Genomic DNA, 16,092 nt, shown 5'->3' on the forward strand with positions numbered 1-16,092 from the left:
AAGGGTATGGAACAGCTTCCATATGCCGAGAGATTAAAAAGACTGGAACTTTTCAGTTTGGAAAAGAGATGACTAAGGAGATGGGGGGATATGATAGAGGCCTATAAAGTCATGAATGGTGTGGAGAAAGTGAATAAGGAAGTGTTATTTCTTCTTCGAGCACTTGATCGTGTCCATTCCATATTAGGTGTGTGTGCTCACCACATGCACTGGCCGGAAGTTTTTCCCTCAGCAGTATCCTTAAGGGACCGGCACTGGCGCCCTCTGGAGTGGCGCCCGCATGACGTGGTATAAGGGGCACTGCCAGCTCCCCGCACCCTCAGTTCCTTCTTCCCGCCAATGACGGTGCTGCAACGTCTGCTGCTTTGGCTAGCGTTGTTTCATTCTCTGTTGCGAACTTTGAAATCCTGTAAAATAGTTATATAGTTAGTAGTTTTCTTAGTTACCCTTAGTAGTAGTTCTTGAACTCTTGGTTAGTCCCGGACGGGACCCAGACGGGGGTCGGGTCATGTCCCGGTCCCCAGGCTTTAAGTCCTGCGACCGCTGCAAACGGCCAATGTCCATCAGCGCTCCACATACCAGCTGCCTAAGGTACTTAGACGAAGGGTACATAAGTGACAAGTGCCATATTTTCAAGTCCTTCAAACCTAGGACAAAGAAGGAGCTCAGTATCCATCTAAGAGCACTCCTAATGGAGTCGGCATTCGCACCGGCGCGCGGTCCGACTCCACACCGAGCACCGTGGCCTTCATGCGTAGTGCTCCCCCGGCGCCATCCACAAGCCAACACTGGTCTCCCTCCACAGCTCCTGTCAAGAAGCCGAATAAGACTTTGAGGGGAAGATCTCCTACCTCCCACAAGGGAAAGGAAAGGGCAGGGAGAGCCAAGACCCATGTAGGGCAGCTCAATATCCCCCTCAGGAAGTCGGGCCCCAGCTCAAGTCGAGTGGTGCAGCCCATCCTATGCCTTGCCTGTGACTCCAGATAGCGGTGCAGGCCCCTACCAGCTTCAGGTGCCGTTGATGCCTGAAGCCCTTCAAGCAGCTTAGGAGATCCTGATGCTCCTGGTGACGCCCTCACTGGCTCCCGCAGTACCCCGGTCTCGGGGAAAACCCGCATTGGGACCTATGCGTGTGTCCTCGCCACAGCGGTATTGTTCCCCATCGAGAGGGATGTCATGCCAGCGTTCGCCTGCCTGCAGCCGCCACCCTTCAGGACTGGAGAGGCAGGCTCAGCATAGCCCTCTTCAGTCCCCAAACCGGTGGCACTGATCGAGGGACGCGAGGCGTACTTCACCAGTAGATTGGCGCAGAACCTCTGAGGCATGCACCACCCGTCAAGAACTCCGGAACCAGCCCCCAACCGTCTTCAAGGGCCCGGGACCGATCGGACACCAGAGACTGCCAATCGCCAGGCTGTCATCGCCCATCTCCAAAAGGAAGGTCGCCCTACTCAGGATGATCCTCCCGGCAACTGGCCCATAGTAGCTCCTGTTCCCGTTTGATGCAATAGTACTCTTGGGGGTTCACCCAACCTTCCCACACTGCCTGATTGGTGTTGGGAGCCTCAGAGAGGCCAGCGGCCTCGGTATACCGTTCCCCTCAGATGCTTGAGACTTCAGGGGGTAGGACCCCACAGGTCCAGGAGGACCCGGGGAGGAAGTTGCTGAACCACCAATGGACATGAAAGAGTGGTGGGCAACCTGCGGCCCATCAGGCTAATCAGCTGGCGGGCGCCAGATAGTTTGTTTACATTTGCACAGTTGCCCACAACTCCCAGTGGCCGCAGTTCGCCGTTCCTGGTCAATCGGAGCTGCGCGAAGTGGTGCGGGCCGCAGGGATGTGCTGGCTGCCGCTTCCTGCATTTCCCATTGGCTGGGAATGGCGAATCGCGGCCCCTGGGAGCTGCATTCGGCCGTGCAAATGTAAACAAACTGGTGGCCCGCCAGGGGATTACCCTGATGGGCCACAGGTTACCCACCACTGATGTGGAGGCTCCCATGGTGTTGTCCTCGTCCTCATCGTCGCCAGATGAGGTTATCACGGGGCCTCCTCACCCAGTTCCTCAGGATGACACCAAGGCGCACCAGGGACTTTTGAAGAGGGTCGCTTCTAATCTTGGGCTTAAGGCAGCGGAATTGGAGGAGCCCTTGGACTCTGTTTGACATCCTATGCTCCTTTGCTCCTGCCAGGGTGGCTCTGTCCCTTCATGAAGGGGTTTCCAAGATCACTAATGCCCTGTGGCAGACCCCCTCTTCCCTGACCCCTATCTCTAAAAGGGACGAACGCAAGTACTTCATGCCAACCAAGGGACATGAGTACTTATACTCCTACCCAACCCCCAATTCCCTTGTGGTCAAGACCCTTAACCACAAGGAGAAGCAGAGACAACCCGGGGCCACCCCCAAAAAAATAAGACTCCAAGAGGCTGGATCTTTTCGGACATAAGGTTTATTCGTCTTCCAGCCTTCAGCTAAAAGTAGCCAACCACCAAGCCCTCCTTGGCTGATATGACTTCAACATGTGGCAAGCCATGGCCAGGTTTGAAGGGTCGCTCCCCGAGGCTTCCGAGAAGGAGTTCCAAGCGATCCTCGATGAGGGCACGACTGCGGCCAGGGCAGAACTCCAGGTGGCATCAGACGCTGCTGCTCCCACAGTGGCTTCCGCTATCTCCATGTGGCAAGCCGCTTGGCTGCTCCTTTCTGGGTTGTCCACCGAGGCCCAGCCGTCTATGCAGGACCTGCCCTTCGACGGCCAGGCCCTATTTGCAGAGCAAACAGATTGCAAATTGCATGGCCTCAAGGACTCCCACACTACCCTGAAGACCCAGGGTCTCTACGTCCCAAGGGCCAGAGGAGCCAGCCTCGGCAGGACCAGCCCCATAAATGAGCCAAGGGCTACAAGCGCCGTCTGAGCCACCCATCTCCACCCTCTGTCCAGTCGGCCTAGACCCGGAGTAAGCAGGAGGCCAAATGGTCATTTTGAGGGTGCCCTGAGGGCGACCTACCAGACTATTCCCTGGATCCATCCTTCCTTGTGTTCTCCACCGGCCTTTCCCCCTTCCTCCCTGCCTGGACAGCTATAACCTTGGACCGATCGGTCCTCAGCACAGTGGAACAGGGTTATACCCTCCAGTTCCTTTCTACCCCCCTTCCCACCCGCCTTCCCTGTCCCTCGTCAGGGACCCCTCTCACGAGAGTCTCCTCCCGCAGGAGGTAAAGGGGTTGCTACCGCTGGGAGCGGTAGCAACCAGTTTGCAGTCCTCCCGTTCGGCCTGGCGACAGCACTGAGAGTGTTTACCAAGTGTATGTCAGTGGTAGCGGCTTACCTCAGGCACTGGGGTATCCAGATCTACCCGTACCTCAACAACTGGCTTGTCAAGGGCAGCTCCAGGTCTCAAGTCCAAAGGGATGTCGTGGTGCTTCAAGCTATGTGCCGCTGTGTGGGCCTACTGGTAAATGACAAAAAGTCAATGTTAGTGCCGGTGCAGAGGATAGTGTTCATTGGAGTGGTCCTTGACTCGACCTGCGCCAGGGCATTCCTGCCGCTGGAAAGGTTCCACATGTTGACAAACCTCATCACGTTCGTTCCCTCTGACTACAGCCAGGGTCTATCTGCACCTGCTGGGCCACATGGCAGCGTGCATTTATGTGGTCTGCCATGCCATGCTCCGGATGCAGCCCCTGCAACAATGGCTGGCGACGATCTATTCCCAGTCCAGAGACCCCCTGGAAAAGATCGTTACATTCCCCAGGCGATACTTACCTCGCTACAGTGGTGGACCGTCCACAGGACAATCCTGGAGGCGGTTCCATTCGGCAACCCTCTACACTCCATCGAGTTGGTGTTGGACACCTTGGACCTTGGTTTGGGGGTGCATATCGGTGTCCTCTGGACTCAGGGGATGTGATCCCCAGACAAAGCACGGTTGCATATGAAAGTCGAAGAGCTCCGATCAGTCCGGCTGACGTGCGGAGTCGTCTTGCCCCAACTGTCGGGCAAGATGGTATGAGTCCTGAGAAGAGAAGACACAGAGGCAGCTGCTGCACTTGATCTGTAATAGATGAGCCACTCCTGTGCTATCCCTGAGAAGTCTCAAACTGTTCTTTGTCAGTTAAGTCTCTTTATCAATAGCATAGTGTTAACAGTCTGTCAACCAATAAGAAAGTCCTGAAAAGCAAAGCATTGTTACAGAAAGCATCAAAACTGTTTCTGCTATTTGTCAGGACCAGGGAAACCAGGAAAACTAAGTTGCACATTAGGCTGGCCCAGTCAAACTGCCATCTGTCTTGCCTAATGAAGGCTAAAGGAAATCTACCCATCTCTTACTGTGAGGTTTGGCTCATTGGTGATGGGATAATTGAGAACACCACCAAGCAAACATTTGCCATAGCGATTGGCACCCAGTGGCAGTAATACAAGATCCTGGCCTTTCAAACAAGGTCTTTTCCAGGTCACCATCGTTTCAAGGTATTGCAAAACATGGGCAATGTTCCTCTTTGATACTTGGGCAGGGATGACTGGAGCTAGGAATTCTTCACTCTATTTGAGTTTGTCCAAAAGGAGTGTGATGAGAATTTTATTATGGAGCTCCCTTCTGGTTCTTTTCAGCCCTGGATGTTCTGCAGAGGAATTTCCTCAGGACTTCTAAGTGCTTCCCTCCTAGGTTCCTTAAAGTTTCTGCTTCATTAATAATTATTAGCACAACTGATGAAAACTAGACCTGAGGCCTGTAAGGATAGAAAATCTAAACTGTTTTCATTATTTGTATTAAAGCATGAATTTGGAATTGAGAGAAAAGGCAGGGAAACTTAATTTATAGAAAAAACAAGCAAAATAACTATAAAATGGACATGCTGTGACCTGTAGAAAAAGGTTTGAGTAGAGCCACTCATAATGTCAATGAAATATTTTATATCTTTAAATGAAAATCTGTATCAGAAAAGAACAGTCACAGTCACCCTGCCAAATGCCAACTAGATGAATTTTTCTGAAAAATACATTTGCTAAGGTAATTAAGTTCCCAGAAAGATAATTTAGGTCAATCAGTTGCAGCTCTGGAATTGGTAATAAATTGATTTAAGTTGTAGAAAGACAGGAATGTTAAATGACTTATCAACTGAAATTTTCAAACATTTGAAGGAAAATAGAGGAAGCATTTTTTGTAATGTACAGTACAGCCTTCAAGAGGGTTTACTGCTTGCTTCTCACAGGAGTGCACTTATAACACTTGAGACTGAGAAGAGATAAATGTAGTACTATATGCCCATCTCATTAAATATAGCTTGCAAGATATTAGCTGAAGTGGAACTTTAGGGATTTGAGACAGTCTTGCTGGAAATAACATATTAATCTGTTTGTAATAATAAAAAATTCAAACAACAATGAAAGATTACTTACCAGTACTGAACTCTCAAAATATATTGCCTCTTCACTTTCCCACTGTAAGAGTCATTTGCTAGGCTTTATTATCAGAGCCATTTTAAAGTAATGTAAACACTGTCCTACAGTTCAGATGTTCCAACATGGTTATAAAAGGTACTAGCCCATAACCACCTTTGGTTCCTCCCTGCCTCTTCTAAACTAGTTGTACAAATCTGAAGAAGTAGGGAAGGAAAGGAGATCAGTGTGGCTGTGCAAAGAAAATATGTTTAGAGAATTCCATATGCAAGTAATTTTTCCCCAACCTGAAATTACCTATGCAGATCTACACTACAAGAGATGAACAAGTGGCAACATTCCTCAGGAATACTACTTGAAAAGTGGTTAGCTGATTAAACAGTGGAGGATTACTTCACTGAAATGAGCATTCAGTTTGGCTCCAGTTAATGAAATAGTAATATTGAGTAAAAGTGAGTTGAGCAGCAATCTGACAAAGATCTATGATAAATACATTTGCAGAGATAAATCTTGGAAGTGGTTGCTGTTCTGCAGAATGAGCTTCATGTGTCTCTAGTGCTGATTTAAATGTAAAACTTCAATTATTTAAATAATCTTGGGGCAGAAATTGCTTCACCTTAGACTTTTTGCCAAAAACCTCCAACTAGGATGATTTCCAGAAGGGTTTGGTGTTTTTGCATAATACTCTTTGATGCAAAGGATTTGGTGCTCTGCATAACGTATCTCAGAATTGCTGTGCTGCTTTGTGTATTAAACAAACATCCCAAACTAACTGGAAGACATGATTACATTCAGATAAAATTCAGAAACCACTTAGGGAAGCTCCATTTTTCTGTATCATTGTTCCAATTCCTGACAAAGGAAAGGAGAACACGTATGTGGTAGTTGTGTTGTCTTTGAGAACTTGGACCTCTTTTCCTGTGGTTTATGGGAAGAGAGCTCTGCAGCGGCAACCTGATACCCAAAATGCCCTCTTTTAGCTTCCAAACCCCCCCGTTTTTACCAGATGGGCTTCTTATCCTGTCCTCCTATAAGCTGGGGGTGGCTAGCATCCCTGTGAGGAAGATACTACTAAATCAACTTGTACCTTATAGTCCCGGGGTGTTGGGTGTGCATAAATTTAGGATGCGCTCACCCAGTACTGATCTTTTCAAAGGGAGTCACGGAGGTACATGAGGCTGTTAAATAAGAATAAATAATAAAGAAAGTAGTAAAAAGTAACCTGTCTCTCGCTGAAATCTTCTTGCCATCAAGGCTGCTTCCTAGAACTCCAGGAAAAGTCAGAAGGACTGATACACTGGGATTTGAGGGTGATTATTGTAAACATTATCTGTTGACTAGAAGATGAATTTATTTTGGTTGCCCTAGACTGTGAAATAGAGCAGTTAACTTAGAATTTTAATCACATTCCTTGAGGGGAATTTCCTTTGAACAACAAATCATCTAGTTAGGAAAAAACCTACAACACTGTCACTAGAAGTGGTTGGCTACTAGTGCCAGAGGTGGTGAAAACTGAGTGTTGATCCCACTCCAAATGGGAACATGAGTTAGGAATGGTCAGAACTGACTTCAGCGAACTACGTATGATCCTATTTTAGTGAGAGGTGGAAATAGTTACCTTCAGATCTGAGTGCTCTGAATCAATCATGATTTAAATTGAGGACTTTCATTGACACCTGCTTTTCATTGCAGTGTGTAGCTACACATACCCTACATGCCACTGCAAAAGGTGTACAGTGTAGAACATGGCCTTTGTCCATTGACAGTTTCTCAGGAGAGGATCCCGGAAAAGTGATAGTTTGTAAGCCTTCAATTCCTAGGGCCCAGTGGGTTCCCATAAACTGCATGAAGAAAGAAAATGGGATAATTGGTCTCCAAAGACATAGAGAAATTTTTTTAATATAAATGGATTGCTGCAGAGTTCTTTGGCGAGATCAGAATTACTGCACTCCAGAGAATGAAGCAGTTGCTGGAATCAGAGGAGCAGAACATCACATCCTGTGTTTGTTCTGCTGACTCTTAACACGATGAACACTTTTGAGGCTGCCTTTGTTTGCTCTGAGAGTTGTACAGAATTGGACTCCTGACTGTTGCTGAGAGTACTGCTGCTTATACCTAAATGAAAACATTTACTTTCTAAATGTAGATTGGGAAAATCTCAGACACAGAACTCTTGTGTGTTTTTCTCTAGTCATCTAAGTTATTGTAGTAAAAAATCACTTGTTTTTTCTGTAATACAGCAAAAGGATATTTTTGGAATATATAGAAAATCAGGGTTGGAAGGGACCTCAGGAGGTAATCTAGTCCAACCCCCTACTCAAAGCAGGACCAATCCCCAGACAGATTTTTGAACTCACAACCCTGGGTTTAGCAGGCCAATGCTCAAACCACTGAGCTATCCCTCCCCCCACCACCCTTGGAAGGGACCCCAAGAGGCCATTAAGTCCAGCACCCTGCCTTCACTAGCAGGACCAAGTACTGATTTTTGCCCCAGATCCCTAAGTGGCCCCCTCAAGGATTGAACTCACAACCCTGAGTTTAGCAGGCCAATGCTCAAACCACTGAGCCCGCACCCAAACTTCCTCCCAGAGCCTGATCCCCACGGCCCCTCCTGCACCCCAATCCCCTGCCCCAATCAAGGTACCTCACTTCATTTTCATTTACTTCCCATTACTTATAGGAGGATGAAGAAAAAAAAATGAAAAACGGGGGTGGGGAGTAGATAAGAGAATGTTCTTTTTCTTGGCTTGGTCCCAAGTGGGGGGGGCCCAAAAATGATCTGCGCACAGGGCCCCACTAACTCTAAATCCGCCACTGGACATACAGGCACAATGTGGCATTGGTCTGAGCTGGGGTTACGAGGCAGTACTTTAATACAAGTAATGAATTATATGTAATTGTATAGTCTCCAGCTCTAGATTTGTAGGTAGTAGTCTTTGTATGGTTAGCGTAGTTTTCAGTTTTTTTGCTTCAGTTTTTTAAAAAGTTGTCTTTCTAGAACATGAAGAGCTCAGTCTAGACACACAGAATCCAAGCAGTCTTTGGATAGCATAGTCTGGTGGGTTGATTTTGGACCTCTGAATCAGGAACTCCTGTGTTTGTCATCTTGGATCTACCTCTGAATCACTGTGACCTGGGCCAAGTCACTTAATCATTCTGCCTCAATTTTCCCGCAAAGGGGGTGTTGAGGATTGATTAGTTAATGTTTGTAAAATGCTTTAAGTTTCACTAGTAAAAGTAAAAATGCAGTAAGGTGTTGTCAGGAAGGCCACTCTTTCATTCAAACATGTTAAGAATATTGCTTGACTGTATTATTGATCGCCATCATGCCTGTATGTATATGGGGAAAAATACCTGGCACAGAAGATGTCTTTGATTAACCATTTCTGTACTGTTCCCTGAAGGATATTCAGTTAAGTTTTCTAGTTACATTAATATTTAATAAAAGAGGATATTTTCTAAGAATGCAAGATGGCTAATATAATGGAAAAATATTGAATGCTGGATTGCTACAGAAACTACCAAAGAGATTGGTTTAAATTAAAAAATCTGATCATAATTGTTCACATACACTTGTATACTCTGTTCTACAAAACCGTCTCTGCACTTTCCCCCATGCTGCATCTGTGCCTGGAATGTCCTTACTGATCTTACTTGCCATTCAGTTTCCTTTTCCTCAAAGCATCCCTCTTTCTTTGGTTTTGCAGTGATGACCCACTCTAATGCCTCTTATAAAAGTGAAATACTCTTTTGGGGGCTGGGGGGAGGGAAATAAACCTGTGCGGGCCTTTTGGAAAGCAGCAACTTCAGAACCTTATTTTATGCAAACCTTCCTCTCCCCCTTCACCATGTCATATCTAAACAAAGCCTGATTTCCTGAACTCTTATTCTTGTTTGTAATCTTTGCTAAGGGAGTAGGTCCCATTAACTTTGGTGGTTTTGCTCACTTGAATAAGGACTAATCTTGCAAGTAGATTTTGCAAGTTCGGATCTTTCATTTTTGATTTCCCCCTTCCCTCAAACAATTGTTATAATCTACTCTTTTAGTCGCCAATCCTAATGTAAAAATGAAGCCATCATACTTATAAGTGTACTGTGTTCAAAGAGTCAAATCTTGGTCCCACTGAACTCAGTAAGGGGTTTTTCTGTTATTTCTTTGATCGGTATTTGACCCGAAGCAGCAAGCCATTATTTTGCATGTCTGCTCTTTGACTTGAAGGCTTGTTGTTCTGGAGTGGTGGGGTGAGGATGGAGGGGCAGTTTGGCTTATAAGAACCTTTTGTAAAGATTTGAAAGCACAGTAAGCGTTTCTGCCAATTTGCTGGATTCTCCAGGCTTTATTCCAAGACCTGTCAAGCCACGTAAAACGATTAGAATTCATAAATGTTTTGTACACAATTACCTGTCCTCTTGTTTGAGTAAGAGATTTTTTTCTTGAACTAGGACAACCAGCAGGCATCAGTAAGACCATGAAAGCACATTGGGCTTGATAGTATCCATTGTACACATCCTCAGCGGACCGATGGTCTTGGTGAACTGAGCATGTAACTACTTAGACTTACTTATCACTAACTGTTTTTCAGACAGTGATAGGAATATTTAATTGGTTTAAAAAAGGAGCTTGTTTTTTAATTAAACCATTAGGCTTAGAAGGCATACTGAAGCTATATTATTATTAAATGTGAAAAGTTGTTATACTTCAATGTCTTTCTTGATATTCAGAAGAAAGGCATAAATTCTCCTTTCCAATTTCAAAAGCAGTTTTAATATTTTAACAGGTAATGTGGACAGAGCTGCCTTGCCAGAATTTTCATCTTCTCATCTGTTGTGCTATCCTGGAATCTGAAAAGCAGCAAATAATGGACAAGCATTATGGTTTTAATGAAATACTAAAGGTATCTGCTGAGGTTCTTAATTTTAAGTGTAAATTAACCGTTTGAATGGATTCTTTTCTGGTTCTACACTGAAAAAGGATGTAGATGTACAGTGTGTCTCCTGAGTGGTTATAGTTACTTCATTCCAAAACTCTTTAAGGGGCAAGGCAACCCAACACATATAATTATGGATCAGTAATTTTTCACCTATATTAAGAGGTTAAACCTCTAGGGTTGTGTTAATAAGTGTCAATAATATTGTCACTCTAGTAGATAGAATATTAGCACTTACTCTTTTTAAACCGCCTAGGAAGTTGCATAAATCTAAATCATTTTTACTTCATCTTCTATAAATTTATTTATTACCTCTTCAGCTCTGGCAGTTAGGGTTGCCTGATGTGTGATATGCTATTGTATATTACATTAGAATAAGGAACTCTGATATGGACTCATTTTAAGAATCCTATAAAATGCTGACCAATTGCTGTGAGATATTGAGCACATTCAGCTCCTGTTTATCAATACATGTGCAGTGTTTTGAGCATTTTGCAGGTTTGACCCCTTAAACTCCAATGTGGCACTTACAGTAGAGGAGAATATTATTATTTTAATGCAACAGTATATTTTTTCTAGTCTATTATTTGCCATTCTTATTTTTTGTGAATATATTTTTAGCATATCAATGAACTGTCTATGAAAATTGATGTGGAAGATATCCTCTGTAAAGCGGAAGCAATTTCTATCCAGATGATGAATTGCAAGGTAAAGTTATTTTAAAGTATATGAGTATTCGAGAAAGTAAAAAAATACATAGTTGTCCATATTCATATACACGTATAGCTTTTGAAATAGTCCCTTTTGAAATAGTTCAGGTTTTGGATGTGATGGGAATCTGCTGTCAGCCTTTAATTAGATATTTACAAAAGCCTCATACACCTGTCTAGGCAAGAGTTGTACATTGGGTATCAAAAGTGTCTTACTGTGAAAAAAGCTGGAGTTTTGCTCTTGGATAGGTTGTTTTTACTTTGTTCGGGTTAGATTAGCTGGTATACAGGTGAGTTGACTTTCGATGTGTGGGGAGGGATGAGAGGGGAGTCTGTTACCCTGCTGCCTACTGGACTAAAAGCACGTAGAGTTAGTTTTGGTGTGTGCTGAAAAGTTGGGTATTGATAGATTGGTGGAAAAAGTTTTAGGCAGTGTTATGAAATTTATAATGGCTGATTTGACTTATACTTTGGGTTCAGAGCAAATATGAATAGCAATGTTAATCTGATAATAATTACATGAATATAATTTAGACTGTGGGATAAAGGTTTCCCTATCACCTTTAAAGATCTTTTCAGGGAGCAAAGATAGCAGCTGGCAATTTTCTTGAAAATAATCAACCCCTATGCAAAATTAATATTTAAACATATTTTCACTACAGATTATACTTTATTTGTAGAAGTGCTTTCAAGAAGTCATTAAGGGTAATATGCTTGCTAATGTGTTTCAATTAACTCTTCAATTTAATTTATTTAATAGAATACAAAATACAATGATAAATGTTTCTTCCTCATAGGAATTGCCTCAAGCAGTTGGTGAGGTCCTGGGGATGGAGACCAGTGCTGTTACAACACCAGATTCGGACACTGGAGAAGATGAAAGTGTTACTGTGATGAGTCGTTCTGCATCAACATATCAAAATCTCTCAATGCCTGTAACTGCTGCCAACGGAACAAGAGAGAACGCACAACAGATGGCTGTGACACATAGTGCCCAAAGATTGACACCTACATAATTACACTTGGTTAAATTCTTGAAGAGACACTTTACTGCAGCTCTTTTTTTCAAGCACTTGAGAGGTGGATGTTTAAAATTTGGTGTTTGATTAAGCTTTAAGGTTTTGGAAAGAAATTCTGTACTGTAATGCTCTTGCATTAAAGCTTTACAACATGACCTGACCTAATTATTTTTGTAGTTACTTCTACCAAAATAGCCTTTTGTTTTCAATAACATTCCTTACTATTTTTGTAGCAAAGTGCATTTCTTTTCTGGTGATGAACTGGAAATGGCTAATAGTTACAAGGTGGGTGATTTGGGAATGATGCATCTGCTGAGTTTTGACTTATTATTCTGAGCTTTGGTGATTCTTTGGTTTGATCAGATTCAAAATGGGTGAACTGAAGCTCCTGTACAGCATTTCCATGCTGAAAAGATGGTGATTTCCAGAAGAGGAACATTTTGTAAATGAACAGAGGTTTTTCCTTCTCAAATGTTTACAGAAATATTTGTTGCTGTTTGAATGTACATTTGAAATGGACGTTTTGACTTATGACTTATGTGTATCCCAGGAATGGATAAACAATATATTTTTTACATTTAACATCTCTTCACTTACACATATATATACTACCTACATAAGCAATTATTTGTGAATACTAAAAATAGGCATATTTTCAATATTTGAATAAACTTGACTGTTCATTAGTCAATTTGACCGAATTAATACACAACAATTTCAACCTGGGCTCTTTTTGAAAACTATTTTCTAAATAATTACTATTTCTTGTGGGTATGATCAGTCCTACACCTGGTGTAATTTTACAATTAATTTCTTGCGAAGTTTATCTTTACCAATAATGTTTATTAAATTTGCTAGTAGTATATTAACTGATCAGTAAACTCCTACTTAAACTGTTTCTATGTCAGACTCTTTGAGACATTTAAAAGCAGGTACAAAACTCTTGGAAAATAGTAATCACAATGATCTTAATAAAACATTTTTTTTGTATATGAAAAAGGCAGTGTGAGTTTATACCATGCCATGCTGTATGATTTTCTTAAGTCTTGTGGTATTTAACATAACTGATTCAATATATTCATTGTTATTTCACAACTAATGTACATATTATAAAATAAACCTCAAAATCAATTTAGTGTTTTTTAATTAAATCATATTTAGAGAACAAACTTAGTTGTCTGGTTGTTGATATGAGAAAACAAGTAGAAGCTGGGACAGGCAGTTTCCAAGTCACTTAAATTTTGTTTTGAATGGGTAATGAAGGGCAATGGAGAAATCAGATTTCTCCAGAGTAGAACATATTGTTCATTTCAAAGCCATTGTTGATAGTGAGTAGGCAAAGGAAGTATTTCCCCCTCCTACTTTGGAGCATCTTACTATTATAAATGATGCTGGTACTGTGTCCAAAGCAAATACTTAAATTGACACAAAAAGGCTTCAGTAGATAAAGCAAATCATTGCAATGACTTGAGACCTGTTTAAACTTCTCACACCTGTTGTGAGCAAACATGGCAAAGGGTTAGTTGAATCAGTACAGATTTTTTTAATATCATCAGTGTGTTATCTCTCATCAGTTAATAACTAAAAAACTCATTCAGCAAAAGTCAAGTATTCAGAACTCAGCATCTCCACAGTCTTTAATTTCCTGTTTTACAGGAAATTGCTTGGAAGCATCATGATACCTTTGTTCCCTTTTGAGCATTGGCCTTTTGGGTAATTCTTTTTACATAATAGAAAATCTAATGCTTTATTTGTTCTAGTATATTACATGAGTTAAAAGTATCAAATTACTTAACTGAGTTCTGCTTTAGTATGTTCTAGAGCAAAATACTGAGAACCTTGCACAATATATTTCTATAATATTTGCATGAATAACCCTGTGAAAGTAATGTTATATAGGGAATATGGCTAAACCACACACAAGCTGTGAAGTTTTAGTAGGAAGACTGTCACGGCAAGCTTTGCTCAGTTCTTTGCCATTGTCTCATGTATTCTGTATCATGAGACACCCCTCCCCCCAGAAAAGTCCCCAAAGTGTAATATGCAGGGTTTTTGTGACTTTTTTCTTTCATGAAAAAGCCATTGAAAAAGCACAATGGAACAGGTTCCCATCCCTCCCAAATGCACAAAGATTTTATTTTTTTTTAAAAGGCATATTGTGTGCGTATGTATTTCTCAAACCTAAAGAGGCGCACGTTTTCCAAATTATAATAGCTGCCTTTCTGTTCATTAAAATGTAAGAATACAGTTTCTCAGTCTGATAATTAGGTAGGCCTACCAATCTTCACCCTGCCCTTAGATACCAGTATCTTTTACCAACTTACTTGCTTTTGTAATACCTATCCTTATTACAAAATTTAAAAACAATCTGAGTGTGCTAAAACATGTTCCATTGATGCGGAGCTGGCTAGAGGAATGCAAAGGTGTTCAGAATTGTATACAATTCTGAATTCAATATATCCTGGCTTCTGTGAACTTATTGTCAACACTTTGATATAATGAACTGTTGAAAAACCTCCTTTGCAAATATATATTTGGGATACAAATCTGGATCTTCGACGTTAAATGGTAGAAAAGAAGGAACTCGTGTTTGTTTCATGAGCTAGGATTAAGCTTATTCTTCCTCATGCCAGGTATCTTCATATGGGCTCATGCTCTGACAGTTACTTTTTAATTCAGCCCTGCTGGCTCAGAATCATATATTTGAAGTGTCTTTGTGTGGTTCCAGTGTTTTGTTAATTAAATCAAGCCATATTGAAATTGCAACAACAATATCTTCAGCCTGTAATTTGTCAAGCCCCTTGAATTGCAAAAAGCCACCTTCAAATTGCTTTTGTAAATTGAGTCTCCTTCCTTGTTGTGTAAAACAAATCCTATCTTTAAATCAAAGACTGTCCTGTGATCCATGGATATTTCAACACATTTATGGAAAATACAGAAAGGCAATCTTTGAGAGTTCCACTAAATGCCATTGGAAAGCTGGGGTATCAGTCCTCCTTTTTTAGCCGCCAGTGACGAAGCTGGTGGTTGCAGAAGAAATGTTGAACTTCTGCAATGTGGTTTAGAACTGTGCTAGGTGTTATTCCTTTCTCAGCAAGATTTGAATAGTATGGTGAATGTAAGTATATTAGAAATTTAGGAAGAATATATTCAGATTGAATTGTTTCAATCATTTCTTTAAATTGCTTATTTTTATTACACAGAAGATGTTATTAACATTAAAAGAAGGTTGCAACTTTCTTTGGTTAAACTCTGCCTTTCAGTTGCTGTAATGACCTAATCATTGACTGATAGATCTTTGCCACTTTTGGTGTGTTGAAGATAAAAAGGGTCTGCACTTGAATTAAGCTGATGCTAAAGAGCTGCTGGAAGGCTTGGAGCGGGTTGGATATGTTTTGATGACAATGATGGCTCCATTGCAAGATCACTCAGTAGTAGACTCTTCTTCTATAGACAGTTCAGTGATGCAGCTGTAGAGGAAAACAAATGAAGGGGCAAAACCTACCACTGATTTTTTAAGGATGCATTACTCTAATCTGAGACCACAGACTGCCTTAATCATTTGGTGGTGGTATGATCTTGGATTTATTTTAAGTGTAAACTTGACTTTGAATTTTGGGTTTTGTAATGCTTGGTTTGGGGATAATTACAACATCCCTATGTTTTTTTTTAAACTGTTAAAGTACTAATATTCTCAGCCTTAACTCCATTTTTTATGTCCATTATAAAAATATATATAGCTATGCTTATCTGACTGTCCACAGTAGGTGATTTGCCCTTATTGGCCTGCTCATACAAAAAATTATTCTGCCTTTTCTTGGGTTTTTGTTTGCTTTTTGTTTTGGGCAAGAGGAGAGCTATAGGGAAACAGAAACATCAGCGGTTCCTTGACATTTTAAACCTACTCAAGTGTTTGATTTATAGTAGCCTTTGATGTTCCCAGAAAGAAAGGATGAATTAGTGGGAAGAAGAGCGTTACTTTTCTATACACATCTGAAATTTGAAATCTAGTTCAATTCAACTGAAATAAATGTGAA

General features: G+C 41.8%; 1 protein-coding gene across 2 annotated transcripts in view; it reads left to right on the forward strand.

Annotated features, from left to right (window-relative positions):
• The window catches only part of TBC1D15 (TBC1 domain family member 15), a 95,902-nt gene extending 82,716 nt beyond the window's left edge, over positions 1-13,186 (forward strand). For both annotated transcript variants that reach the window (XM_026648808.2, XM_026648809.2), the window contains 3 exons: positions 10,177-10,293; positions 10,948-11,034; positions 11,834-13,186. In XM_026648808.2, the coding sequence (XP_026504593.1) occupies positions 10,177-10,293; positions 10,948-11,034; positions 11,834-12,052 (423 nt within the window). In that variant the 3' untranslated portion in view covers positions 12,053-13,186. The remainder of the gene's footprint in view (positions 1-10,176; positions 10,294-10,947; positions 11,035-11,833) is intronic.
• The last annotated feature ends 2,906 nt before the right edge of the window (positions 13,187-16,092 follow it).

Source organism: Terrapene carolina, unplaced genomic scaffold (assembly GCF_002925995.2).
Source record: "Terrapene carolina triunguis isolate 2854851 unplaced genomic scaffold, T_m_triunguis-2.0 Scaffold68, whole genome shotgun sequence".
NCBI lineage: Eukaryota > Metazoa > Chordata > Testudines > Emydidae > Terrapene > Terrapene triunguis.